The sequence below is a fragment of the Hippopotamus amphibius genome, chromosome 9 (genome assembly GCF_030028045.1).
Source record: "Hippopotamus amphibius kiboko isolate mHipAmp2 chromosome 9, mHipAmp2.hap2, whole genome shotgun sequence".
Taxonomy (NCBI): Eukaryota; Metazoa; Chordata; class Mammalia; order Artiodactyla; family Hippopotamidae; genus Hippopotamus; species Hippopotamus amphibius.
Window position 1 is genome coordinate 123,921,286 of NC_080194.1, and position 27,826 is coordinate 123,949,111.

The following is a 27,826-nucleotide window of genomic DNA, read 5'->3' on the forward strand; positions in this document are numbered from 1 at the left end:
TTTTACATAAGAGATTACCCCTCCCTTTTTTTTTTTAACATTCAGCATCCAGTTAATTCACCGGTAATTTGAGATGTGCCATCTTTGAAATAAGATAACCGGGAAGAGGTGTGCCGGGAGCCACGTTAACCGCCTCAGATGCCATGGCTTTTAAGGCACAAGAGAGTCATTGCATCTTCTTGGATGTTTATAGCTTTGGTTTACCTGAGTCTGACCTGACTTTTATTTTAAAAAACAAAAAATGTATTTCTGTTTCCCTTATGTGATGCTTTCTTCTAATGGGCCATTCACATGGGAGCCCAACCCAAGCCATAGGTAACACGTCCACAGGTAGAGGCAAGAGCTGCAGCAGGCGAGTCATCGTCCCTCCTGCTTCTTGTGATCCCTCGTCCCTTGATTAACTGACTGTGCAGAGTCTTGTGTGGTCTGATGTTTCCTTACTTGAGCAGCGTCTGTCAGCAAAAGAGCTTCAAGTATTGATCCTAATTATTAATGTATTTCTGTTGCTCTGACGGATCCAGGAGTCAGATTTGTGCATGTGCCTCGTGACTTGGTGTCATTTGGTTTTGGTCAAGCAGCAGAGCAGACTCAGGCCCCAGAGAAGATTGTGTGATTAGGTCAGTGAAAAACTAGCATTTAGATCATATCTGACAGCTTTTTTTTTTTTTTTTAATTCTAATCAAAGGACCTCTTGAAATGCTTTAAAATATGTGTATTGGCAGAAAGTATAAACGAACTTTTTAAGTCCTCAGTTTTTATTGGTGGTAATAACTGTCAAGGACGTCCATTGGGAGTTCTGAAGAACTATTTCCCTTTTATCTGGGACAGGAAGAAGAAATACAGGATCTTTTTCATTAGCATTTTAAACTGTAACATCAGTGTCAGATGTCTGAAAGGAAGGTGAGTCCCTTTAGGTCAGCAACATACTGCATAAGTATCATGACTGTTAGATTGGCCCAGGGGACTTGTGTGTGCTAGAGTCCAGGACTGGTTGAATTGGAAGTGAACTAAAAGGTTCTGCCTCCTACCCAGAACAGAAGTCCTTTCTATAAGGACGTGACTGGAGCAGAAGACAAAGGGCTCAAGAAGCAATGTCATTAGGGGAAAATGGAACTGACAGGATAACCGATATATCTGTGAGAAACAGAATTCAGATGTTCCATTTCTATTAGATAGTTTGGAAAGAATTAAGCAGTAGTAACATGGAAAGTTAAATTTTTAAATGATGCAACTGTTAATTCTAGAAAGAATAATAAATTATATAGGAAGAAAATGGCTCAGGAGTGGTCATCAGTGCTAATAAAATCATAAGATAAATACTAAATAATGACTTACCTAAGAATCATGCGGTAACTGTATTACAAGGATGGAGGAACAAAAAGTGGGGACATAAGGTGATATATGTACAAGTGCCATTTCCCATAATAGAAAGTCAATAGATCATCTTTAAAATGATAAAACAACCAGTGTACGTGGGATATTTAGCTTTGGGTGGAGAGGTATTCGGGAAGGGGAGGACTAGGACAGGAGATTGTTCTTTCATTATAAGCCTAGTACTTTCTGACTTTTTAAACTGCGTATTACTATATATTTTGTCTTGATGAAAATGAATTTTTTAAAAAGATAAATGTACAGGCAGGAAAGGGGTGAGGGCCAGAGATTCAGGTTTGAGAATCATTTGTGTGTAAGATTCCTCAGGAGAGAGCATGTGGCATGAGAAGAGAGCTAAAGGTGGAAGCCTGAGAAATGCCCGTGTCTAAGGGGAGAGTGCACGGGAGCCAGAAGGGACTGGGGAAGTATTTTCTAGGTTTTCTAAAGTGAATATATTTTTACTTTAATAATAAGGAGAAATATGTTTAGTTTTTCAAAGAGTGGTAATGAGAAGATAGAAGGATTGCAAGATTGTAATGTTATGGAATCCAGGGCAGGGGAGAACTTCCCAAGAAGGGAGAGGTGAACAATGTGAGATCCTTGTTGTAAATGAGCTTGAGTCGGAGAGGCCACTGAAGTGGGCAGTTAGGAAATCTCTGGTGACCTCAGCAAGGAAAAGTGAGGTAGCTGGTAAGGGTTGAAGAGAGGTTTGAATTTGAAGTGAGTATTGATGACTGTTCACAAAGGTGGGTGGCCACAAGTGAAAAGAGAAGGCAGAGCCAGGAAAAAGTGGGATCAAAGAACATTTTGAACATTTTGGAGGGGCAGAGGACCTTTTTAAATTAATTTTTATTGGCTGCATTGGGTCTTTGTTGCTGCGCATGGGCTTTCTCTAGTTGCAGCGAACGGGGGCTACTCTTCATTGTGTTGCGTGTGCTGCTCATTACAGTGGTTTCTCTTGTTGCAGAGCACGGGCTGTAGGTGCACAAACTTCAGTAGTTGCAGCACGCAGGCTCAGTAGTTGTGGCTTGCGGGCTCTAGAGCACAGGCTCAGTGGTTGTGACGCATGGGTTTAGTTGCTCCGAGGCATGTGGGATCTTCCTGGCCCAGGGATCGGACCCATGTCCCCTGCATTGGCAGGCAGATTCTTAACCACTGTGCCACCAGGGAAGTCCCACTTTTTTTTTTTTTAAGAGGAAAATGAACATGCTTTTTTTTTTTTTTGAACATGCCTTTTAACTGAAGGGAACTGGCTGTTTGGAATGAGAGGGGTTGAATCTATGAGAGAAGGCGAGAGAGAGAGGGAGGGAGAGGCTGTGTGTAATGATAAAGTCAGCATTAGGAGCCATTCCGCTTAAGTACGTGTTGTATATTGAAAACATACACCAGATAACTGGGTTGATGCTGCCGTTTGGGGTAAGAAGGCTAAGGTTGACTTAATGGTCTTTTACACCCAGATTTCTATAGTGTCTATTGCAGAAACGGCCCAAAACCGTTTTCTTGACTTGGGCATCAGGTAGAATACCTGGAATACTGAGGCATTGCCTTTGAGTTGAGTCAAAGTAGCCCTAGACTAAAGGATGGCTGATCCTGACTAGCAAAGCTTCAAAGCAAGTTTTGAAAGGATCCAACTGTTTCTAGGTAATTGTGTTCCAGAATAAAGCTCAAGAATATTTTAAGGAATATGAAAATAGTCAATACCCAACATGATAAAATTTTCAATGCCTTGTATCAAATCAAAAATTACCAGGTATAATAAGAAACGTTAAGAAACAGGCCAAGGAATGACCCAGAAATGACAGTTGATAGAATTAGTAGAAAGGGACATTGAAAGTTATAACCATATTCCATATATTCACACAGTAGAGGAAAGCATGAACAGGTTGTGAGATACGGAAGATGGAAAGAAAGTCTCATACAGTACTGCGAGAGATTTTAAAAAATGAGAGGACTTCTGTGCAAGCTGAGATTAAGATAAACTTAGACACTGCAGAAGAAAACATTACTGATCCTGAAAACACAGGGCATGTTTCCCCAAATGGAATACAAAGAAGACCCCCCAAATCCCATTGTGTTGGTTATCAATTTATTACCTCAGCTCCAAATTCACATTTTGGCCTGCTCTGTGATAGTGGAGTTATTCGTTGTAAATAAATCTCCTTTGCTAGCCAGCAAGATGTTAAGCCTCGTCAGTAGGGTGCTAGAGAGACTTCGAAGGTGGGAAGATGAGGCTTTCCTTCCAATTCTAGTGTGGCTGGCTTTTGAAGTCCCCTGAGAGCACACTTTTTTCTCCACTGCTTTGGCCCCTGAGGTTTCTCCAGCGCTAGGTTCCTGCAAGGCACAGCTTTCTCCAGCATTCGGCTACTGCAACTCTGATCTGTCAAGTTCTCAACTCAGCCAGAAACTGTGCAAACCAGAAGACAGCATAGCAATGTCTTGAAAGTGCCGAAAGAAAAACTGTCACCCTGGAATTCTATACCCAGCAAAAATATCTTTCAAAACCAGTAATCCAATAAAGACTATACAAGACCTATGTTCAAATGTCCCCAGCTTCCAAATAATGTTCTTTATAGCTGATTTTTTCCCTCTAGTCTTGGATCCAGTCAAAGATCTTAAGTTGTTGTGACTCTTTAATAATATCCTTTCATTTAAAGTAATCCCTAGCCTTTTGTATTTTTTATGATGTTGATTATTTTTTAAGAGGTCAGGCTAGTTTTTCCTTTTTTCCCCAGAATGCCCCTCCATTTGGATTTTGTCTGATTGTTCCTTCATGATTAGATTCAAGTAGGCATTTTTGGCAAGAATAATATATCAGTGATGTGTCATTCTCAGTGCATCACATTGGGGGCACATGATGTCAAAATTTGTCCCATTATTGATGATGTTGAGTTTCATCACTTTGCTAAGGTAACATTTGCAGAATGCCTCCATTTTTAAGGAACCTTTATGAATACCCCTCTGTGGGGTGATACTTTGAGGCTGTGTGATTTTCTTCCTTAATAGGCTTTCATCCATGGTTTTATCATCCAATGATGATTCTTGCCCAAATACTCACTTTTGAAGGAACATTTGGAACAATAGTTCCTGTTCAGATTTAAAAGTGATAATTACTTTATAATTTTCGAAAGCGTTTTCCTTGGTTATTTAGTTGATGAGTTCCGTGATATCCATTTGCAATATTTTTCTTTCAACAGACAAATGTCTGAGAGAATTTATGCCACATGGAAGCTTGGCTTTCTTGCCATCATAGGGAAGCTGAAGCCACAGTAGTGCTTTGGGAAACCTAATATGGAATGATATTATGGCGTCAACATTTAACATGCTATTGATAACCACTATGCAAGATTCCAAATGACATGGCAGACGAAATCAGAGCTTTTGTAATGGATAAAAGATGGCAAAAACCTTGGAGAACTATTTTTGTCTCCAGAATCCTATAATTAAAGCCTTCATTTCTGTTCAAAATTTTTTCATAATTTTTCCATATGACTCTAAGGATCATACTCCTAAAACCTTTTTTTCTTCTTGAGAAAAGGAAGAGAGGTCCCCCTGTCACTGATGCCAAGTTGATACTCTTCATGAGCTTGAGGATGGCAACTCATTTCAGAGTGAGGGGGATGATTTTAGCCAGGTCAGTGGAAAAGGACAGAGGTGATAAGAAGAAGTAGGGGCACATGAAGACCTCGGGATATAAATAGGCTCCAACTGGCTTCTTAATTGCTGAGCTCTGAGGCCTGTCCCTGAGTCCCTTGGCGGAAGACCCTCCCTCCCCTGTGCTGTAGCAGAGTGTCCATCGCTCCCCTTCCAGGACTGACCCTGGACCAGGAGAGGTGCTCGTGACGAGCTCTTCTGCGGATCAGCATCATTCCCAGACCACAGGAAGCCTCACTGGAAAATGGTCTTTTTGTCGGAAAGCTTCCAGCTGTGTCTCCTGCCTGGTCCACGAGGAACTTGTTTTGCTCACATTTTAACAGTGCACGAGGGAGCATTTGTCTTGATAGCCTCTGAGATCATCCTGGCACCAGATTCCCCAATGTGATTTCCCTGGAGACTAGAAGAGAAGCGTTAGGACGGGGCTTGAGAAATTGGCTGAAGGGCTGGAGGCCTGAAGGTTCTTATTAGTAAAGAGCGGATGGTCAACTACGTAAAATGCAGAACCCGGTGTGAAACCTTTGTGCTTCCAGGATCCCTCCCGTGGACAAGGCTCAGCATGGCTCCCTCTTGTACCGAGTACCCTTACAGAGCTGCTGAGGGGCCTGGGACTCAGCTGGCTCCGGGACTCAGGCAAAAGGCAGGGCCCGCCCTGGGAGCATGTGTAAGGTGAGCAGGAATGGCAGGAGCAGGCAGACGCTGCTGAGCCCCACTCACTTGATGTGCTGTAGCCCGTGGTTTCCAGACAGTGCAGTGGCAACACATATCGCCCCGTCCATTCCCAAGGAGTTCTCTTGCAGGCTAGGCAGAGAGAAGATGGAGACACCACAGTGAGCCATTCAGGACAGAACATGCCCCAGGAAGCAGCACTGCACTATCTTGGGGGGAAAGGTCTGGGACTGATTTGTCCACAGGCGCCATAGCAACAGCAAAGTGGCATTTAACCTGAGACCCGTGTGTGCAGGTAGCCAGCTTGTCTCGTCCAGGTGCCATGGAGGACGTAAGACCAAAAATGCAGAAGTGAACAATCCCATCCACAATATGGACCATAGTAATCTATTTGCACTCGGGAGGAAGCAGCTACAGAGGACATCGAGAGCGTCTTATGCCACAAGGGGAGGTTCCAGAAGAGGAGAAGTCTGCTGCTCAGAGGCACAGGTAGGTCTCTACAACCACTCACTTGAGTCTTCGGAGACTTGAGTTGACCTTCAGAGCACTCGCCAGGGCTTTGGCTCCGGCCACCCCGATGGCATTCCCTCTTAAGCTGTTGGGAAAGACGGGAACCCTAAGGCACAGTGACAGCTGAGAGGTGAACATGGTACCTCTTCAGGTGAGTGTGGGCTACTCAGCAACCATGGGGGGTGAGGTTGCTCCTTCCTCACTCTTGGGTACAGAGCAGAGATTGGCTTTGGGGAGCAGGACAGGGAGGGGCGAGGCCAGCCCAACCTGGTGGTTTGTTGGGGCTCTCGTCCTCCGTTTTCATTCCAAAGAGCTGGGCTGAGCAACCCTCCATCCAGAGGTGCCTGTGTGCTCAGAGCCGCAGCACTGCAGGAGCAGGGGTGACCCAGACGTCCTGAGAGCCCCACAGAGCTTGGGTCCAGGACTTTGGAACTTCTCACAGACGGGGGTCAGTGGACATGTTCACAGGGCCTGGGGACATGCTCAGCCCGGCAAGGCCAAGGAGAGGACCAGCGAGTGACTCCCAGGAAAAGGGGTGACGTGGGGCCAGGGAAGCTGGGGCCTGCCTCATCTACGTGAAGATATTTAAATAATTGATTTGGGAGTTTCTGTGTACACTTCCCCCTTCCATATCTATTCATTTTGAGTCAACAGCTTGGTTTCTTTGGGCAAGAGGCTCTGGCCAAAGACTGGAATACTTACTCGAGAATCTCCAAGGTTCTGTTCACAGCCAGGGCTTCCCCGAGTGCCTGGGCCCCCAGGGCACCAATGGAGGCCACCTGGAGACTGTAAAAGGAGATGCAGTCAACGTGGGCAGGTGGCCTCTCCAGCCCTCACACCTGCCCGGGCCCAGTTCCATCCATACTCGCCCTTCGCTTCCACCACCCCTTGACTTAGGGCCGAAAGTGGTGAAATAGCGCTGAAAGTTGTTGGCCTGTGGTCTGTGCAGAGAACCTGCATCTCCTGCCTGTGCTGATGCCAGGAGAGACCTGGATGCTATGGATACAGGAAGTAGAGGTGGTCTCCTGGAGAGTTGTGGGGTAGCACTCCCTGAACCCCTAGTTCTTACTTTCTAGGTGTCTGATGACCGGATTGCTAATATTAGGAAAATCAAACCCACCTGCCTTGACTGGAAAGCAAAAACGATGGTTAGTGTGGAAGGATGGTTAAGGGCCAGCTTCGTGGGCTGCCGTGCACATCAGGACTTACTAGAGAGCAGTGAGAGCCGTGTTCACCTTCAGCGCACTGGCCACTGCAGAGGCGCCTTCGTCTCCGATGGCGTTCTCCTGTAAACTGAATGCAGAGCCTGACCCCTGGGTGCACAGGACACAGGGCCAACGCTCTGGCAGGGTGTGCTGAGCTTGGACCCTCTAGATTTAAATCAGACCACACACACCATAGTAGACCATCTTCCTGGGACCACCCTGGGGATCACTGTGCCTCCTGTGTGGCCAGTGCAGCCCCCTGGCCACCAAAATGAAGGTACACAGGGGTCTGGAGTCTGCACGAGTCTGGACTCTCAGAGCCAAACCAGAAAAGGGACACGTGAACATACTGTCAACAAGAGCTTGGGGTGCTTTTCAAAGCCATCCAGAAAATCAAAGCCCTCAATCCTCGGGCCATTCTTGCTGATCAGCGTCTTACATCTTTTTTTCCCCCTTTCCTTCCACACTGGAGGAAGTGGCAGGCCTGGGAGCAATAAGTGATTAAGAGTTTAGTTCACGTGGACATTGGTATGTTTGAGGGAGCAGTTTGCATTGATAATTTTAACAAACATTTGAGTATGTGGGGTAACCAGCAAGCCCGCTTCCAGCCTCTTGGAACTTAGGTGGGGAGGCCTGTGAGATGAGAGTCACCAACTGCAGGTGCTGGGAGGGCCCTGTGGAGCCTCCTTCCCCAGAGTGGTCACAAAGGCTGCCCAGCAGAAATAGGTCTAAACCAAACCTGCAGGGGAGAGATGGGGAGGGCCTGGCACGTCTAAGGAACCCAAAGAAATCGAATCGAGTTGCTGGAGTGTGGAATGAGGCCAAGGGGGTGCAAAGGAAGCAGATCTTCAGGGACCTTGGAAGCCACACTAAGGGTTGGACTTCACTCTGCAGGCACTGGGCAGCTAGTTAAACATCTTATCCAGGATGGGGGCAGAGTTACGTTTGGGAAAGATCTTTGGCCAGCAGTATGAGAGGATGGACAAATGTGGAGGCTGCAGCAGTGCTGCAGGTGAGTGATGCTGGCGGCCTGGATAGCGGCCGTGAGGTTAGAGGGTGGTGGGTGGAACATTGAGAGAAGAATCAATGGGACTTGGAGATGAGGTGCAGGTGGCAAATGAGAACGAAAGCAATGTTTCTAGCTTGCATGGTTGGCTGCTGGATCTGCTCACAAGGTGAGGAACCAAGAAGCAGGCTTGTGGGGTAGATGAGTCAGGTCCACTCAATGGGAAGTTGAGTGGTCGGTGGACACGTGGGTCTGGAGCTCAGGAGAGAGATCTATAGATATAGATGTGGGGACCACCAGGACTTTGAAGGGTGAGGAGGAGCTTCTAGAAAGCCATCACTCGAGGGAAGATGACCTAGGACACAGCCCTGAAGAATACCGTATTCAGACTCAAAGAAGGACCAGGCAGGCAGGGGATATCTTGGAAGTTGAGGGAGAAGTAATCGATATGAAAAGCAGATGAGGCTCAAAGGTGAAACATGGAGTGACCAGCTGACCCACAGCAGTTCCGCTCCCAGGTGCGCACATGAGAGAATTAAGAGCATGTGTCCACATGGAAACCTGGACATGAATGGTCAGAGCAGCATTATTCATAATAGCCAAAAAGTGGAAACAACCCAAATGTTTGTCAGTGTTTGAGTGGATAAACGTGTCTATCCATGCAGTGGAATATTACTCATAAAAAGGAGTGAAGTACTGATATATGCTATAATGTGGATGAACCTTGAAAACATTATACTAAATGGAAGACATGAGTCAGAAAGCTTCATTTATGTGAAATGTCCAAAATAGATAAATCCATAGAGACAGTAGATGAGTGTTTGCCAGGATTGGGGAACTTGGGAGGAAATGGGGAGTGACTGCTAATGAGTATGAGATTTCTTTTGGGGTGATTGAAAGGTCCTAAAATTGATTGCAGTGATGGTCAGACAACTCTGTGAATATACTAGAAACCAGTGATGTGTGCACCTTAAATGGGTGGATTATATCTCAACAAAGCTGTTATTTAAAAGAAGAAAAAACAGAAGGTGAGATGGCTAGCGTTAGAGCAAAGGAGGCTGTGTGCTGAGGGCATAAGCCCTGCACCTGGTGGGCACTGAGGTTGCAAATTTCCCTCCCCCACCGCCGAGGCCCCACTTACTCGAGGCTAGTCAGGCTCGTGTTGAGCTGTAGTGCTTGTCCCAGGGCCTTGGCGGCGCCGGCCTGGATGAAGTTCCACTGTAGGCTGGGCAGACATACACACGTGACTTTGTGGCCCAGGACAGAGCCCAGGAGGTCCTGCGGGCTCCAGAAAGACGGGGCTTCTCCCGGGAGAGTGGCCACAGGGGATGGAGTCCCTGAAGGATGGGGTCCTGGCCAAGGTGGGCAGAGCTCCTGCAGCCTCCCTCAGGCTAGCCCCAAGGGGCCAACGTGCACTCTGGTTAGCGGAGGACACAGGGACAGGCTCAAATAGACTCCAGGTAACCCTGCATGAAGTGTGTGACACACGGCACAGTGTGGGTACCCAGCTGCACCACTGGCCTCTCTGTGAATGGGCCCCAGGAGGCAGAGCAGGGGGCGGGGCATAGCCTAGAGGCCCTGAGGCCACGTTGAGGGCAGAGTCCCTAAGCCAGACTTGGCCTCCTGCCTCCCCTGGTTTGAGTGTGGCCCTGCAGGTGTGCAAGCAGACAAAAGGACAGGGCAGGGCAGGGGCATCACAGACTCACTGAAGGGACGTGAGGGCACGGTTTTCTCTCACTGCTGCCGCGATGGCCTGGGCACCCTGGTCGTGGAGCAGGTTGGCTGTCAGGCTGGGAGGAGGGGAACGGGCTGGTGAGCAGGAGCCGGCAGCGCAGCCCCCGTCCTTGCCCACTGGTGGACCCAGACCACTCCTCTGCCCCCCACCCCCACCCCAGGACTGCATCATGTCTGCTGGGATTGCCTGGCTTACACTCTTGGGACACTTGAATGTGCCAGGCACTGTGCCCGGTACGTGTCCTGGACCATTGAACCGAATCCTGGCAACCCCACGGGGGTGGGGAGTGGAGAGCAGGCTCTGCTCAGTGAGCTTCCATGACAGCAGGTCACCTGCCAGGAGGTGGTAGAGCTGCCTGGGGACTTACTCACTCCTGATCCCTGTGCTGGGAGCCCCTTCCACAGGCTCATATATGGTTGCGGGGGTAGGGGTGTCAGGGCAGGGAGATTGTCACCACTCACTTCATCCTCATGTAATTTACGATATGAGAGAGGGGTACTTGTGTCAGGGTTGCCACCACGCACCAGGTCTCCTGGCCACCCCACCCCCACCAGGTCCTTCTCCCGCCTCATACAATGGCAAGGGCTCTAAGAGTCTGCCCATCAGCTCCCAGCTCTGGGAGGCGGCGAGGCCCTGGGTGGCATAAAGAGCTTGAGGAAGCACAGCCTGCCCCCGTCACGTACTCCAGGCTCTTCAGGGTGCTGTTGGTGCAGAGAGCGCGAGCCAGATCCTGGGCTCCCTCTGGGCTGATGGAGTTTTCTCGTAGGCTGAGGAAAGAGAGGACCCTGAGCTGCTGACCGACGGGGGGCATCTGGAGAAGACCCACCAGGCACTCAGGTTGTACTGTTAGAAGTCAAGAGCCCCAGGTGGGACCTGGGCCGAGGTGGGAAGAGCCTGCTCCAGGAAGCCCCCCTCCGACGGCTCACCAGCCGAGTGTTCCCCTCCTCTTCCCCAGGATTGTCAGCAGCAGGACAGACAGACCAGGAGGAAGAGAATAAGACGACAGGACCTCAGAGGTGTGAGCGGAGGGGCAGGCAAGCATGCTTGGGGGCCTATAGGCTTGCCCATGGGAAGGGAGCAGCAGATGCGGCCAGCTGAGGGCCACAGCTGCCCCCGCCTCCGCAGCGAGCAGGAGGAGTGCAGGACACCAGGCCCCAGAGCCAAGCTGCACAACCATAGATCTTCTTCACAGGCCCGTGGGGGCGGGGTTTCTCAGCACCAACCTTTCTTTCTACCTCCCAAAGTCCCTTCAGACCCCCTGGCCAAAGGGACGCCCTTGGATGGAGAGAGAGGCAAATACTTACTTGAGGCTGAGGAGCGTCTGGTTGGCGCAGAGGGCCCCCATCAGTGCTGCCACTCCCGGGTCACTGATGGAATTGCTTTGCAGGCTGCAGACAGAGGACAGGGCGCACTTGGCATATCTATCTCAGAACCCAGAGGGAGTCCAGACCAGGGCTGCAGGCGCTGAGTTCAGCAGGGAGGTGGGGGAGCCCTCTGCCACCCCCACAGCCCTTCTCATCCCTTAGTCCTCTCCCGTTCCCTGCGTTCCAGCCCCTGTAGGTCAGGGCTGGTGGGTCTAGCATGACCAGTGCCAAAGCTTACATGCTGCCTTGATTTGCATGGCTCCACACGACTTCTGGGGGGGGGGGGGGAGGGGGACACGTGTCTGCAGCCCCCAGAGAAAGTGGCGCAGCTGAGTGTCCCCATTGTGGGGACAACACTGAGCTCCCCACTTCCCACCAAGGCCCCTGGAGCCAGCCTCCTCTGCAGCCACCTGTGCCAGCTTCTAAAGTGCACTCGGTGCTTGTCACTCTGAAAACTCCAGAACCAACACCAACCCTGACTGTCCACTGGGGTGGGTTGGAGGGAGAGACACTAAAATCACAGTATGCCTGGGGTCGGTGGTTGGTTGAGTTCTAACAGGGAAGTGGTCCTGACTGACAGCCCTCCTCTAGGACCCGCCCACCTGCTAGATGGGGAACCCAGATGGGGAGTCATCCTCTGCCCACAACCACCCCTGGAGACTCACTCCAGGCTCTTCAGGCCCTGGTTCACCCTCAGGGCCTCCGCCAGGGCCTTAGCACCTCCATCGCCAATGCTGTTACTGGAGAACCTGCAAGAGACGGGACATGGGTGGAGCAGCCTGGTGGGGTGAGCCTGGGGAACCAGAGTTCAGGAAGCCCTCCAGGGAAGGGCTGTCTCTGTTGTCCCAAGGGTGAACCAGTGCAGTTTATTCTGCCTGAGGCTGGTTGGTCGGTAGCCTCTGTAAGAGATCAAGGTAGCAAAGTCCTTCTTGACTCCACAACAGGAGGCAGGGCCAACCCTTTAGTGAGAGGTATTTGTGATACTTTATGTGAAGGTGGCTGGGATGGGGATTTCTTCTGCCAGCTGGGAAGGCAGTAAACGTGAGCCTGAGACAGTTAGGGCTTACTCATTCCTGGGAATCTGGGTCTCCATTCTCTTGGTTCAGGGCTTTGGAGTCCAAAGCCAGCTATCTTGCATCCACACATTCATTCATTCATCCACTCATCCACCCATCCATCCTTCCTTCCTTCCATCCATCCATCCATCCATCCTTTCATCCACCTGTCCATCCATCCATCCATCCCCATGCTCATAAATATTTGTGGTTGGCTGGGCGTTTGTGCCAGGCATGGAGGATACCAATTTGGCCCTTCTGCATTTCTCACATGAGCGCCTTCAGACTCCTATTCTGCTTCAGGGCATCTGCCATCCACTGGGTTCCCACTGGCCCAATGGTGTTCTTCTGCAGGCTGTAGGAGAGGGGTCCTTCAGCAAAGCTGGCCACAGGCATTCCCAGGCCAAGGACAGTCTGGTTCAAGGTGAGAGGTCAGACACTACTCTAACGCTGTCTCTGTTTATTGCAGCATGGAGGGAGGGGTCTCCAGGAAAGGTCTGTGGATTGTTGTCGAAGTGTTGCTAATAGACTGATATTCTGTGGCGAGGAAAAAAGGAAAGGCAGCTGGGCCTTCCCTTCGCGGGCCAGAAAGCAGTGACCAGCGGACACTGTTAATATCCAGCAACCTCCAAACTGGAGATTTCCACGTACAAGTCCCACTGGCCCCTCACCTGACCAGCCTTCTCAACACTCAGCCTCCATCCAGACCAGCCAGCAGCCGGCCTCCCAACCCTACAGTCCTCCTGAGGGCAGACTGTCACTCAGGCTTCTCATCTGCAAAAGCTACTTCCTCTTACACTAAATCTAGAGGAGGGAGATGTTACAGGAGAACCCCTGTGCTCATCCTAGAAGGAAGGGCAGGGCAGGACCTCTTCTGTGGGAGGCTAAATACAACCTAAACAAAATGGAGTTTTCCCAAGTTCCAAAAGGGGAAAAAAACCCTCCCCTCCCTTAGAGTATTTCCTTGAGAAAACTTAGGATTGTAAATCCTTTCCCTGTCCCTTTGAGAGTATGTAAATCTTTTTTAAGAGCTAGAAGTAACCCTCTTGGCCAGTTTAGAGCCTAGAAATATCTTTTGTAAGGGCCTTGGAGCCATCTCTTTGAACTGTGTACATCAAGTAAGAGAGCACCTGCTTCAGGCTGTAAGTGTCTGCTTGTCATAAAGATGTGAGAACTTTTCATTTTCTTTGGGATAAAGGCAGGTAGCAAACACAGATGGCTACCCCCAAATAACAGGCAAATTTAGGATAAACTAAGTGTGGCAAATGGTGCTGTCCAGTCTTCTTACTTGATGCCACGTTGTGGTTTTTCTTGAAAACACATATGTAATGGGTTGCATCTGCTCGGCTGTAGAAAAGGGTGAGATTCCTTTCTGTCTTTGCCATCCCATTGGTGGATCGACTTTGATGCTCATTGCAGGCTAGCTGAATGCTTATTTCACTAATTAAGCTGTTTCATACTTTTCTGTTTTCGTACATTTGTGGGGAGGATTTTCTTGGTTGGCAGGAGGCTTTATTTTTAATTATTTCTCCAACACCTATTCTCTGGAAAAGCAGTGGACATCAGGTTTTCCAGGGGCCATTGAGATGGATCAGAAAGCCTCAGATCCCTGTCCTATCCATCCCTCCTTGCAGAAAACAAAGAGGCCCTTGGAGGAGAAGAGAGAAAAGAAAACATTCTCTGCCAGGTGGCATGCCCACTCACTGCAGCACGGAGAGGGTCCGGTTGGTGGCCAAGGCCTCTGCCATGGACCTGGCACCGTCATCCCTGATTCTGTTGCTCTGGAGGCTGTGGAGGCAAAGAGGTGCATCACTGATGGAGCACAGGAGGGCGCCCGGCATGCCCTCACCCCCACCTCACAGAAAGTGGGGAATAACTGGCCCTCCCCACTGCTGCTCCAGCCTTAGGTTTTCCTCTGGGTCTCCAAACACTTGCCTGCTGACTGGGGACAAGGTACCATGGTATCTGGATGACAATGACAAAGTCATTGATAGTCCCAATTACAGCTAAAAGCCACAGCATCCAGGTGTTGGTGAGGATGTGGAGAAATTGGAACCCTCATTCACTGCAGGTAGGAATGTCAAATGATGTCGCCTCTGAGGAAAGCAGTCTGGCCGTTCCTCAAGAGGTTAAACATAGGATCACCATGTGACCCAGCAAATTCCACTCCTGCGTATCTACCCAAAAGAACTGAAAAACAGTGCTCAGGGACTTCCCTGGTGGCAAAGTGGTTGAGACTCCACGCTCCCAATGCAGGGGGCCCGGGTTCAATCCCTGGTCAGGGAACTAGATCTCACATGCATGCTGCTACTAAGAGTTCACATGCCACAACCAAGGAGTCTGCCTGCCGCAACTAAGACCACAACTAATAAATAAATAAATAAAAATAAATATTGAAAAGAAAAGAGGTACTCAAATACTTGTACACAGATGTGTACAGCATGATAGCCAATAGATGGAAACAACCCAAGTGTCCATCAGCTGATAAAGATAAACAAATTGTGGTCTGTCCATGTAATGGAATATTATCCAGCCATAAATGGAATGAAATACACATGCTATAACATGGGTAAACCTTGAAAACATTATACTAAGTGAAAGAAGGTAGACACAAAAAGTCTTATTGTTTGATCTCATTTATATGAAATCTCCAGAATAGGTAAACATACAGATAGAAAGCAGATTGGTGGTTGCCAGGGACTGAGGAGAGGGGAGAATGGGAAGTGATTGCTAATGGGTATAGAATCTCCTTTTAGGGTGATGCAGATATTTTGGAACTAGATAGAGGTGTTGGTTGCACAACTATGAATGTACTAAATGCCATTAAACAGTACACTTTAAAATGGTGAATTTTATGTGAATTTCACCTCAAAAAATAAATGAACAAAACAAAACAAAATGACAGTACATGGTCAACTAAGGATGAATACAACCACTGACCCCTAAAAGGAGCACAGCAAACCTCACCAAACCATAGGAACCATCCTGAAGATGGGATTTCAATGTCCTGGAAAATACCTCAGGGGTCATTCTGATGCCATGAGCTTGGGGATTTCCCACTCAGTGGAGGACAAGAGCTTTTCCTCGTAAATTATTTTGCCCTTCAAACTTCTACATACCTCCACCTCTCTTCTCCTCCATCCCCTGTTCAGGCTATAAACACAGGCACAATGACCAGGGAAGAGCTGAACTTAGAAACTTGCTTAGGATACAAGATCCCCTGGCATCACTGGGTAGAAGCCAGTATCTCACGGCCACCATTTTGAATTATCTCCCATTCTGGGTGGCACCTGATGAGATGGTTTTCTGGGCCACCTCCTGGGGGCAGTGAGACAGGGAGCGGGTGACACATACCTCAGAGAGGCCAGAGTGCGGTTAATCTTCAGAGCATCTGCCAGTGCCTTGGCCCCTTGAGGTCCAATGGAGTTACTGCGGAGGCTGGCAGAGGAAGAGAGAAAGAACCATTCTCTTACCCAATTTCCAGGGAGGAAAGAAGGAACAGAAGTACACAGACCTTTAGATCCATGCTCCTTAAAAAGAATGCATGAGGGTTTAGAATTTCATGCTTGGTGGAACTGGGGCAGAGACCCTTATTTAGGCGAATGAGGAAGGAGTTCCCCAAGATGGCCCCATGTGATGGGGAGAAGAAAGCAGGGTCTGATGGACTAGTGGGCTTGGGCCAAGTGTGAAGAGGAGATGATAACACTAGTTAAAGGCCGAAATTCTGGTGCTTCACTGGGTGAGTCCCCACAGCTGAGCAGGAGCCAAGAGTGCTTGCTCAGCTGTCCTTCCGGCCCATCCAGGGAGAGTGTGCTCTAGGGGACTTCACAAGAGGGCGCACAAGCTCTCCCTGTCCCTGTGGTGAAGGGCCCTACTTACTCCAGAGTGGTCAGACTTCTGTTGACAAGGAGGGATCTGGCCAGAGCTTTGGCCCCTTTGTTACTGATCTGGTTCTCAGCCAAGCTGCCCAAAGAGAGGGAGAGGAGTGTTTAATGCAGGTCTGTAAATCTTGCTGCTTCTCCTGAAACACCAGGCCTGTGATCCAAACCCGTCAGCCACCGTAGCATTGTTGGGGCCTGGATGCAGGTAGAGATCAGGAGAGCCAGGCCTACGAAAGCCTCTGACATGGCAGGGTAGGAATAGAGTGGGTGGAGAGACCCTCACACCAGCAGAAGGTCCCAGGGGAAGTTTGGTCAGAATCCAGCACAACAGCTTCTACACAAATAGTGCAGCAGAGGTTACGGGCACTTACTGAACACTGCCACAGGGATCCCAGCCAGGGATGTGCTGGAAAACCAGCTCTCAGGAGAAAACAAAATACAAAAATCCTGATTTCTCAGGTTGGCTAATTCCCATGGTGTAAACACTCCCATCAGTGCCAATTTCAAGCACTCCCAGCCTGTAAACATTCCTGAAAATGTGACAATCAGCTCTCATGAACTGGTGGGTGAACTCATGGTTCCCGCACACCCCTGGCCCCAGCCCTTTCTGTAATCCAAGAAAGGAAGATGGTAGAGTTATTATAAAACTAACTTTAAAGTCACAAAATGTACATCTGAATCTGCCTCGAGAGGGCATTCCAGGAACACTCCCGGGATCCACTTACTGTTGCTTCATGTACTCAGTTTCAGAAATGGTATCTGTTGAGGTTCTGTACAGTTTCTTCGGCATTTAAAAATGTGCGGCAGCCCCATGGGATACAATTAGAATCCCCAGTGCTTTTCAAGCTCTGTTTCAAGGGCCCCTGAGGTTCCTCAGAAAAGCTACGAGAGCTACGAGGAGGCTGAGCGGGAAACCAAGTGCCTGGGCTATGCACCCCCCCCCCCCACTACCACTTCTTTCAATCCCAGCGGCCCCCCTTTTGCCTGCCTGTCTAATTGGAGTTCTGCTTCATATGTCACGTTTAAAAAGCATTCTGTCACTTAAAAAAAGTTTGAAGATCATTCATCCAGACCACCTTCTGTATAAATGTTCTCAGATTCTAGAGAGCCTCCATCCCCACTCCCTACCCCCAGGACTTTTATAATATTTTATAAGCAATGTTTCATGAGCCATGTATGTTTTCTGAAGGATGCCTTAGATATTTCAAACAGGGATGTGGTACTGAGGACCAACTATAGAGGAGTGAAGTAGAGCGTGTGGCCGGAGAAGGAGTTTTTGGCTTTGTTCAGAAAAATTTCCAAGCACTATCTAGATTCCTTTAGGCAAAACACTGAGAGTTGGCTATTTTGCTGAAGGTTCCCATGGAGGAAACTATATTCATAATGAGAAATTGTCATTATTATGTTTCTTGCATTTAAATTTCTGGCTAACAAGAGGATCCTACTAGTAACCCTTACACAGTGCTTCCTCTGTGCCTGTCCTGTCCTGAGCACTTTCCATGAATTAACTCACCAAGTCTTATGGCAACCCTAAGAGGCCATGTGCAGTAAAGAGTTAACATTGGGCCCTGCTCCTGAGAGGTGACCTTGGAGCCCTTGGAATGTCCTGCCTGGTAGGAATGCCTCTGTTTGCCAGGGGCCTTGGGCCTTGATGGAGAGTCTATCTCATGATGGGATTTATGGTTATGCAGTGTCACCTTGACCTCTGGAGGGGCTGGAGACTCAGGTCCGCATGTGGTGGACAGATGTGTCTTCACAACTGACCCCCAGTACAACCCTGGGCACCAAGGTTTGCGTGAGCTCCCCTGGTTGGAATGCTCCGTGTGTATAGTCACACATGGTCTCTGGGAGTAGGAAGCACTGTCTGTACAACTCCAAGGGGAGGAGGCCGCTGGAAACTTGGCCTGGTCTCTGGGACCCTGCCCCGTGGACCATTGCCTTTGAAGATTTTAATCTGTATCCTTTCAGTGTAACTGTGGGTGTAGTGGCTTTTCTGAGTTCTTCGAGTTCACTGAAACTGAGAGTGGTCACGGGGACCCCTGAACCCTTACCATTTACCCTCTTAGGCACAGAGATGTCTGTCCAGGGTCACACAGAGCTCATCATTCTAATCACTATCCTCAAAGACTTACTTTTGCTCCGGACTTATTCTATGTTTTTGTCTCCTCAGAGAAAGATTATTTCAAAAGCCAGAGGCTTGTGTGAGGATGAAAAAATAATTCTCTGGGTCCTACTCTCTAAACTCACCTTCCTATTTCTCCTAAAGCTGCCCTCAGGTCATCACATTGATTCAACTACAAATCAGGGTGTTACGCTTGGATATGTTATTGATATTATAAGAGAGATTTCATTAGCACATAGATCTGTTCTATGGTCAGCATATAAACTGTCATGTAATTATATTATTAAAGATGCAATGTTTAAAATTGTTTTAATTAATATTAATTTTTTTTAATTTAAAAATTTGGATTTTATTTAAAGATGTAGTTCTGTGCTCAAAATACCATTTGAGGGCAAACTTTGAGAGGAGTTTAGAGTAAATCAGGTCTGGTGGTATGTCCATGCACACAGCATTCAGAGAAACAGTTCTGTATCCACAATAGCATCTGACGCTCACCGCATCCTTACCCTCTTCTTACAGATGAGGTACCTGAGCCTCTGGAACTTTCTGGAATGAGTGGAAACAAGCAGGCTGCATCCTGAGCCACACGCCTCAAAGTCACCTCTCTTTGAAAGCACCCCTGGCTATTTGAGCAGAAAGGAGGATGTGAAAAGAGCCTCAGACCCCGAGAGACAGGTGGGCAGCCGGGGCAGGGTCTCCTGGGTTGGCGTACCTGATCCTCTGAATGCGACAGTCCTTTCCACTCAGCACACTGCCCAGCAGCTCCATCACAGGGTCCTGGAACTGGTTGGTGTCCAGCCTTGTCAGGAGGAACAGCAATAGTGAATAGTTCCACCGCCCATGGGCAGGTAGGATGAGGCCCTTGGCAGGGGACTGGCATCCAGGCAGGGGAGGGGCACTAAGCTCAGACTCCCCGGCTGGGGTTATTTCTCTCCCCCTCCTCTCCATCCCAGGGCAGCCCCCACTGTGAGGCTCAGAAATCCGGGCCAGGTCACCCACATGCTCAGAGTTTTCGTACAAGGGTGATTTGGGAGGCTCAGTGGTGTAAGCCCTGGGTTTCCTACCCATGGGGATGTCTTCCCAGCAGCCCCACAGACTCTGCGTGTCTGCAGGACACCAGTTGCTAGCTCTTCTCCTTCTGATGATGTAGAAGCTACTTTGAGGTCCTGAATGACCCTGGTCCTGCAGCCTTCCCCTCCTCCCGCCAAGGTCCAGAGAGTGGACAGAGGATGATGGGCTCAGGGTGGAGTGAGTGGGTGTGGCCTGTCAGCATTGGGATGGTTTACAGGGTGTTGTAGGTTGAATTGTGTCCCTCAATAAGATATGTTGGTGTTATAACCCCCCAGTGGCTCAAGAATGCGACCTTATTTGGAAATAGGGTTGTTGCAGAGTAATGAGTTAAGATGAGGTAGAGTGGGGTGGCCTGTAACCCAGTGTGACCCGTGCATGAAGACAAACACGGGGAAAGCGGCCGTGTGACCTCAGAGGCAGAGACTGGGGTGATGCGTCTGCAAGCCAAGGATTGCTGGCACACCGACGGCTAGAAAGGCCAGGCAGGACCCAAGGATCCTCCCCACAGGTTTTAGAGGGAGCTTGGCCCTGCTGACACTTTGATCTTAGACTCTAGCCTCCAGAACTGGGAGAGGATAAGTTTCTGTTATTTTAAGCCACCCAGGCTGTAGCCCTTTGTTACAGCAGCCCCAGGACATGGACACAGAGGGGCCTGGTGGAGGGGAGGAGCCCGGAGGTCCTTGCTCTCTTCTCTGCCCACACACCCCGCACAGCCCCACCCCAGTGCCCACCTCAGGCTCCGGCAGTAGAGCAGCTGGGGCAGCAGGCTCTGGAGGACCCCCTCACTGAGGCACAGGGGCAGGTTGGCCTCCTGGACACAGACATCGGACACCTGCAGGAGGTAGGCCAGGGCAGCACGGTGTGGGGGGCTGGTCAGCCCGGCCAGGCCTCCACTCGCCATGGCGTCCTCCACGCTGCGGGTCAGCTCCGTGTGCCGCAGTTCGTGCAGACAGTGCAGGACATTGACGGCCCGGGCGCAGACCGCCACATCACGGCGCAAGTAGCCCTGCAGGAGTTCGGCCACCTGGGCCCGGTAGCCCTGGTGCTCGCCCTGGGTCAGCAGGAAGCCGGCTAGCAGCTCGTTGACCCTTGGCGACAAGAAGCCTGAGAGGAAGCGCAGGAAGACATCGAGCTGCCCATCCTCAGCCTGCATGGCCCTCTGGGCCGCACCCTTGAAGTGCGTGAGGAAGCCGAGCCGGGGCCAAGACATGCCACCCTCAGTGAAGAGGTCGAAGATGGCCCTCTTGGATGCGCTGTAGTAGTAGGCGGCCGCCACAAACTCCTGCAGGGACAGGTGGGTGAAGCAGTAGGCCGCCGAGGAGGCCAGGGTCTCCTCCCGCTGCAGGAAGCAGCTGCACAGGGCAGTCTGCAGCAGAGCGAGGTCCATGCCAAACACCTTGAGGTCTGGCTCATAGAACACATACTTCTTCCTGACCAGCCCATGGAAGGCCAACCGGCCCAGCGTCCCCACCATCTTGCGGCCGCTGTAGGCCAGCTGCTCGATGCGGGGGCTCGCCTTGCCCTTCTCCTGCCCCTCCCTGCCAAGGGCCATCCTGAAGTACCACGAGTAGAGCTCACACAGGGTCCTTGGGGGCCACAGCTCTGTGTCCTGGGGCACCCGCCTATTGCGGCACAGGTGGCCCAGCGCCAACCCCGCCAGTCGGCAGAAGGCTGGGACAGCACACATCAGGTACAGGGCCCTGTCAGCCTGCACCTGGCTCAGGACCCAGCCCGAGAGGACCTGGTCCTCAGGGAACATCTGCTCCAGACACATCTTGATCTCCTCCTCGTTGAAGCCCCGGATCTCGGTCATCCGGTCCACCAGGCCGCCTGGGATCTGTCCAGCTGCGCTGGGGCGGGAGGTGACCCAGACGGAAACACTCGGGAACAGGTTGCCCCGGATGATATTGGTGATCAGGTGGTCCACTTGGATCTCCTTCTTGGGGTCCGTGCAGGCCACGGTGTTGGAGAAGTCCAGGGGCGTCTTACACTCATCCAGGCCGTCCAGGACCAGGAGGACTTTGGTCAGGGCTGCTGATGCCAGGCCGGTCTCCCCTGCGTGTGGGAAGACGGAACGGACCAGTCTGTCTGCAGACAGCTTATCGTGGGTGTTGAGATCCCGGAAGGTCAAAGGTAGCACCAGCGAGAAGTCTTTGCCCACCTGCCCCCGGGCCCAGAGGTGGACAAAGTTCCTCACCAGGGTGGTCTTGCCCACCCCAGCCACCCCAATGGTGATGGAGATGCGGGGTGGGATGGACACCCGTGACAGAGGCAGGAAGAGCCTGTCTAGGGTGATGGTCCTGGTGGAGCACCAGCCCCCGCGTGTGGCCTCCACCTGTGTGAAGTCGTGTTCCCTCAGCTGCAGGTCAGTCAGACCCTCCACCAACAGGAGGCTGGTCAACCTGGGGGAGGCGCTGCCCAGCTCAGGGCCGCCTCCCGTCCTGTTCAGCAGGGCCTCTCGGTGCCTCTGTATCCTCAAGTCTGCAGGACAGAGGACAGAGGGGAGGGGTGAGGGAGGGTGGAGGAGAGGAAGGGGAGGGGATGGGGCAGTGGGGAGAGGGGGAGGGCCCGGGGATCCCTGTTCATCAGCCTACCATTGCCGTGGGACCTCAGCGGGCACTCTGGAGTCCTGTCAGTGGGCTGTGGGGCCTGGGGGCCCTGACCACCCTTCCCGGCCAGCAGGTCCACCAGGGCTTTCACCTGCTCGGCCGGGGAGCCAGCACTGTGGCCCTGGCCAGCCTCCCCGCCCGTGCGCACCTCCTGCTTCCTCATGGAGTCCAGGATTGCTGCCAGGAGCTGTGGAGAGACGGCCTGAACCTGCTGCCTTCTCTCTCCCCGCCCAGTGGCCTCAAGGGATGGGTGGGACGGGGACCCACTTTCTCCTTCCCCCAACTGCGGGTGGCCCTCGGTCTGGCCTCCAGGACAGGGTCGGAAGGGCTGTTTGTTTCTGGATGTTGACAGTAGTCCCTGCTATCAGGAGCATCGCTCAGGTGCAGGGGGCCAGTTGGTAAGAACAGGAGCCCCCGGCTCAAACCTGAGCTCCGCCACTTACTGTCTGTGTGACACCGGACGGGCCACCTGAGCGCTCTGTGCTGTGGTGTCCTCATTTGTAACCTGGAAATGGGGATGAGATTATGAACAGGTCCACTCACGAAAGGGGAAGGATGAAAGAGCCCAATCTGGAAAGGCTGTGTGCTCACCGCAACTAGAGAAAGCCCCTGTGCAGCAATGAAGACCCAACACAGCCAAGAAATAAATAAATAAATAATTTTTTTTTTAAAAAAGAAGAGAAAAAAGGAGGAGTTGAAAGGGAGGGGAGAGCTGGTTCTCAGCGCAGCTACACAGCTACTTTTTTTTTTTTTTTTAGCTCTTTATTGGAATATATTTGCTTTACACTCTTGTACCAGTTTTTGAGGTACACCAAAGTGAATCAGCTGTATTTATACATATATCCCCATATCCCCTCCCTCCTTTGACTCCCTCCCCCCCTCCCTGTCCTGACCCTCTAAGGCATCTCCCATCATCAAGTTGATCTCCTTTTGTTATACAGCAACTTCCCATTAGCTCTCTGTTTTACAGTTGGTCGTGTCAATATGTCTGTGCTACTCTCTCATGTTCATTGCAGCACTAGTTACAATAGCCAGGACATGGAAACACAGCTACTTTTTTTGTGTGTTCCTGGGGATTCTGGGAAGTGCAGAGGCTCCTGACCTGCAGGCAGCGCGGTTTTCTGCTGGGTCCGTGGTGCAGGTGCTGAGAGGCAGAGCCCCACCTGCTCATGTTCCTTTCCCTCCCTGGGGACTGGAGTGGATCCCACTGCCAAAGCTGGGCGCCCCCTTATGTCCCTTCCTCAGCTAAAGTGGACACTTGAGGACCCTGAGCCTGCCTCCTTACCTGTAGCGGGCAGGATGTCCAGCCCTTGGCAGCCCCTCCAGGAGGGCCCCAGGAACTCAGGGGGTGGGGGTCGGCCATCCTTTGTCCAGGGGTCTAGGAGAGAAAACAGGGCGTGGGGAAGGGCAGAGGTCATGCCTGCTGCTTCAAAATGGCAGCAGCTCATTGCAACAGGTTGACCTGCATCCTCCAGCCCTGCAAGCTCTCTGGGTCCCAATGTGATTCGTTTAAGAGGGGGCCACTGGCTACAGCCCCCAGGATCCAACACACTCACCAACCTTGTATTTGAATTGGGCTTCCCAGGCATATGCTAAAAGAACCTTGGCAAGAAGTAAGATAGCATTTTCCAACCGTTCAGTTCACAGTGATATTGAAGAGTTAATCCAGCAAATTTGAGGTAGATGGTGTCCAACTGAGCTGAGCTACTCTGGAAACTTCAGAAATAGGCTGGGGTGAGGCCACACTCCTTACACTTCTTCAGGACCCTTCTGGCTGTTTTATTTTTCTAAAATGTCAAAACCAAGGAGGAAAAAACTGGATGGGATGTTGATTTAATTCGTGTTAATGTGCACAGATTAATGGAGGTATTATTAAGGTTTTCCTTTAGATCCTTTGCTAAAACTATATTTTTCTTTATCTAGACCTTGCCAATTTCTTCTTTGTGCCTAAGTATTTTTAAATAGATTTTAAATGTTGTTATGAATTTTGTTGGTGTCAAAGAAGACAGTTTTTGTGTATTTTATCTCACATCCCATCCACATGTTAAGTATTCCCAGTAGTTGTCATGATTTTTCAGTTAACTCTCTTCAGGCTTTTGAATTACTGCAATACAAATCATTTCATCTCTTATTTTGAACAATTTCTCTGTATAGCCCAGCCCCACCGCTGCCCTCAACCATGTTAAAGGATGGCAGTTGTAGCAGGCATCCTTGTCTTAGTCCTGACTCTCCCAGGAGTGGTTCTATCCCAAACCGTTAGATCTGATGTTTGTGACTTGTTTCTAATTAGTTCTCTCCTCCTCTTGGAAAAGATTCCTTCAATTCCTCCTTTCTTATTGCCATTCAAGTAACATTATACAATACTTTTGAAGGTTTGCTGTGTTCCAAACATTCTGTTAAGCACTGTACTTACCTCATTTCATTTACTTCGTGTGATAAGTCTTATTACCATTGCTTCTCCCATTTTATAGATGAGGACACAGACTCAGAGGTTAAATGCCTTTCCCAAGGATACATGACTGGGAAGCAGCTGAGTTGGAATAGAAACCAAGACATCACTGACAACAACACTTGTGCTGTATAATCTACCTGCCTTTTAAGGTATGTTTACACATTTTATAAAAATTTTAAGCATATCTTTTAAATGAGCAAATGACTTTTTAGCAATATTGTTATAATCGCATGATTTACTTCCAGTCATTCATCCAGCCAGCAGATGTTAATTGGGGGCCTGCTGTATGTTACAAGCAGTGGCGATGTAAAGGTAAACAATTAAACAAAGTACTTACCTTGTGAGTGTGGTGGGAGTGGAGGATAATGACAATAAAGAAGAAAACAAGTGAATAAGCAAGGCAGTTCTGATGGCGATTCGTGCGTGAATAAAATAAACCATGTGAGTGATGGAGAGGGTCAGGGTCCAGGGGAAGGGGTTGCTTTAGTCTCAGTGGCTAGGGGAGGCCTCTGTGAAAAAGCTGCATAGGAGCAGAGATCTGAAAGGTGAGAAGGACAGAGTCATGCAAAGATCCAGTGGGACAGGAAGTGCAAATACCCTGCATGTTAGAGCAGTGGGAAAAGGCCACAGTTGCCAGAACACAGTCAATGAGCATGTGGACTCACAGAGGGGGTTAGGAAGCAAGGTCAGAGGGGCCTGAGACCTGGTCACTGCCCGGCGGAGCTTAGATGTGTCTGAGTGTGGTGCGAAGCCACTGGAGGGAGTAACGAGACTGATGTATAACAGATCTCTCCTTTAAACTGAGCTGCACTCACAGATTTCCTAACATCGCACTGAACTTGCATTCTTTTTTTTTTTTTTTTTTTGGTTGTGCTGGGTCTCAGTTGCTCTATGCAGGATCTTTAGTTTCAGTGTGCAGACTTCTTGGTTGCAGCATGTGGACTTCTTAGTTGCGGCTTGTGGGATCTAGTTCCCTGACCAGGGATCGAACCCAGGCCCCCTGCATTGGGAGTGCAGAATCTTACCCACTGGACCACCCTTGCATTCTTGAATATAATCTTCCATTAGTATCAAGCTATGTATAACAAGGTGGGATACCACAAAAATAGAGGCATAAGTCAATAGAACATAATATAGGGTCCAGGAACAAATATATGTTTATATTATTTACATATGAAGGAATTTGGTAATATGACAAAAATAACATTTCAAGTCAGTGGTATTGGCCAGCCTATGAAAAAAATTTTTTTTGAACTGTACTTCACATTAAATGCAAAATTTACTTCACTTTGAATTAAATACACAACCGTAAAAGCACAATAAGAAAATATGAGAGGATATTTTAAAATATTCTTTGCTTAAGGGGGGCTTTTTTAAAGCAAGACATAAAATCCAGGAGTCATAAAAGGGAAGAATAGCCAATTTGCCTTAATTTAATATTTCTAAATAATAATAGATGCCATAAATAAAATTGGAAGAAAATGTCAAGCCAAGAGTCAACATCTGCAAATATATGAAAGAGCATTAATATCTTTTAATGTATAAGGAACTCAAAATCAATAAGGAAGAAAGAAGTAACCAAACAGAATTATGGATACAGGTAATTGTGGACACAGAAATAGATAAAAGGACACAGATAACTCATAGAAGTATAAATGACCAAGATATTGAAAAAATGCTCAACCTCACTCATGATCAAGAAAAAACAAAACAATGAGTTATTATTTTTCATCTGTTTAAAAAAGATTATAATGACATAACAGGCTGCATTGGTGAGAATGTGGGAGTAGTAGGAATCTTAATACATAGTTGGAGGCAGGGTAAATTTGTATGATTCTGAATTATAATTTTTCATTATCTATTGACATTAAATATCTTTGATCCAGATGTTCCACTTCTGGGAATTTATCCTAAGGAAATAATTGGGCAAGTGCACAAAGATGTGACTACAAGAATGATCCTGAAACATTGTTTATAACAACAGGAAATCGAAGGGAAAAAACTAAATTTCTATCCAAAGAGAATTGGTAAAATTATTATGGCCCAGTTAAACAGTGGAAAACTATTAAATATGTGGCCATAAAAAGTAATAAGGTCAAACTGGAAATGTCCACAGTATATTTTTTTTGTCTCTTCATGTTATAAAGGTTTTAGTCACCTTTTTGAGGTATAATTTATATACAATAAAGTACACCCATTTCGAGTATAGATTATATGAGTTCTGACAGATGTATACACCTGTGTGACATCTACTACAATCAAGATACTAATATTTCTTTCTCCCAAAAAATGTTCTCTCATGCTCTTTTGCTGTCTAACCCAACCAAACCCCACTGGTCCTGAGCCATCCATCTGCTTTTTTCACTAGAGGTTAGTCTTGCCTTTTCTAGTATTTCATATAAATAGAATCATATAGGATCTACAATGTATTTTTTTCCACTTTTTTTCCACTTTCCACTTTTTAAAAATTGTGGTAAAATACACATAATGTAATTACTGTCTTAACCATTTTTAAGTACGAGGGTGAGTCAAAAATTATCCACACTCTGGCTGTAGAATTTTTTTTAATTAACTTTTAGAAAAGACAGATATGTCATTTTTGGACATAATCTCCTTGCTTTTCAATACACTTTGTCCATCTGTCAACAAGCTTTCATATTCCCTTATTAAAAAATGTTTTAGGCTGAGCTTCCAGCCACGAATGCACTGCTGTCTTCACTTCTTCATCAGAAGTGAAACTTCATCCTTGTAGGGCTGCTTTCAGGGGACCAAACAGGTGAAAGTCTGATGGAGCAAGATCAGGACTATTCCAACTCGAGGATGGAAGATGCCTTAGAGGACTGGGGTGGGGAGGGTGGGGGGGACTCGAGGGGGGCGGAGTCAAGGAAGGGAGGGAATACGGGGATATGTGTATAAAAACAGATGCTTGAACTTGATGTACCCCCCAAAAAATAAAAATAAAATAAAATAAAAAAAAAGATCAGGACTATAGGGAGGATGCTTTAACACCTCAAAATGAAGTAATCCATGACAGACTTAGGTTTCAAAAAGTTTGTTGGAAATGGGTACTAAAACAACTCACAGAAGAGAATAAGCAGAAGCGTTTGGATATCTGCAAACAAAAT

General features: G+C 48.8%; 2 protein-coding genes across 4 annotated transcripts in view; one reads left to right on the forward strand and one right to left on the reverse strand.

Moving 5' to 3' along the window:
* CLUAP1 (clusterin associated protein 1) overlaps positions 1-27,826 on the forward strand; it is a 92,774-nt gene that overhangs the window by 43,194 nt on the left and 21,754 nt on the right. Inside the window, exons 16-17 of one of the 3 annotated variants that reach the window (XR_009055335.1) lie at positions 19,089-19,244; positions 24,721-24,850. The gene's annotated coding sequence lies outside the window, so the exon portion shown is untranslated. Of the gene's footprint in view, positions 1-45; positions 121-4,565; positions 4,948-19,088; positions 19,245-24,720; positions 24,851-27,826 lie in introns of those variants that run through there. The other 2 variants (XM_057747294.1, XM_057747295.1) reach the window with 2 other exon arrangements.
* NLRC3 (NLR family CARD domain containing 3) lies at positions 5,319-23,687 on the reverse strand. The gene is made up of 19 exons (XM_057747290.1): positions 23,535-23,687; positions 22,693-22,754; positions 22,235-22,436; positions 20,372-22,121; positions 19,282-19,368; positions 16,446-16,529; positions 15,921-16,004; positions 14,271-14,354; positions 12,838-12,921; positions 12,177-12,260; positions 11,452-11,535; positions 10,831-10,914; positions 10,119-10,202; positions 9,554-9,637; positions 7,411-7,494; positions 6,904-6,987; positions 6,203-6,286; positions 5,740-5,823; positions 5,319-5,422 (listed from the first exon to the last, which is right to left on the reverse strand). Exons 3-19 carry the CDS (start codon positions 22,410-22,412, stop codon positions 5,332-5,334), a joined length of 3,198 nt encoding a protein of 1,065 aa, XP_057603273.1. The 5' UTR covers positions 22,413-22,436; positions 22,693-22,754; positions 23,535-23,687; the 3' UTR covers positions 5,319-5,331.

What these genes read in the sequence shown, in the direction of transcription:
- NLRC3 (XM_057747290.1), bottom strand. Translation starts at nt 22,412, where the DNA reads ATGAGGAAGCAGGAGGTGCGCACGGGCGGGGAGGCTGGCCAGGGCCAC. An exon ending in TGTCGCATTCAGAGGATCAG is followed by an intron (nt 16,530 to 19,281) that starts GTACGCCAACCC and finishes CTCTTTGGGCAG; the next exon opens with CTTGGCTGAGAACCAGATCA. An exon ending in CGGACCCTCTCCGTGCTGCA is followed by an intron (nt 12,922 to 14,270) that starts GTGAGTGGGCAT and finishes CCTCTCCTACAG; the next exon opens with CCTGCAGAAGAACACCATTG.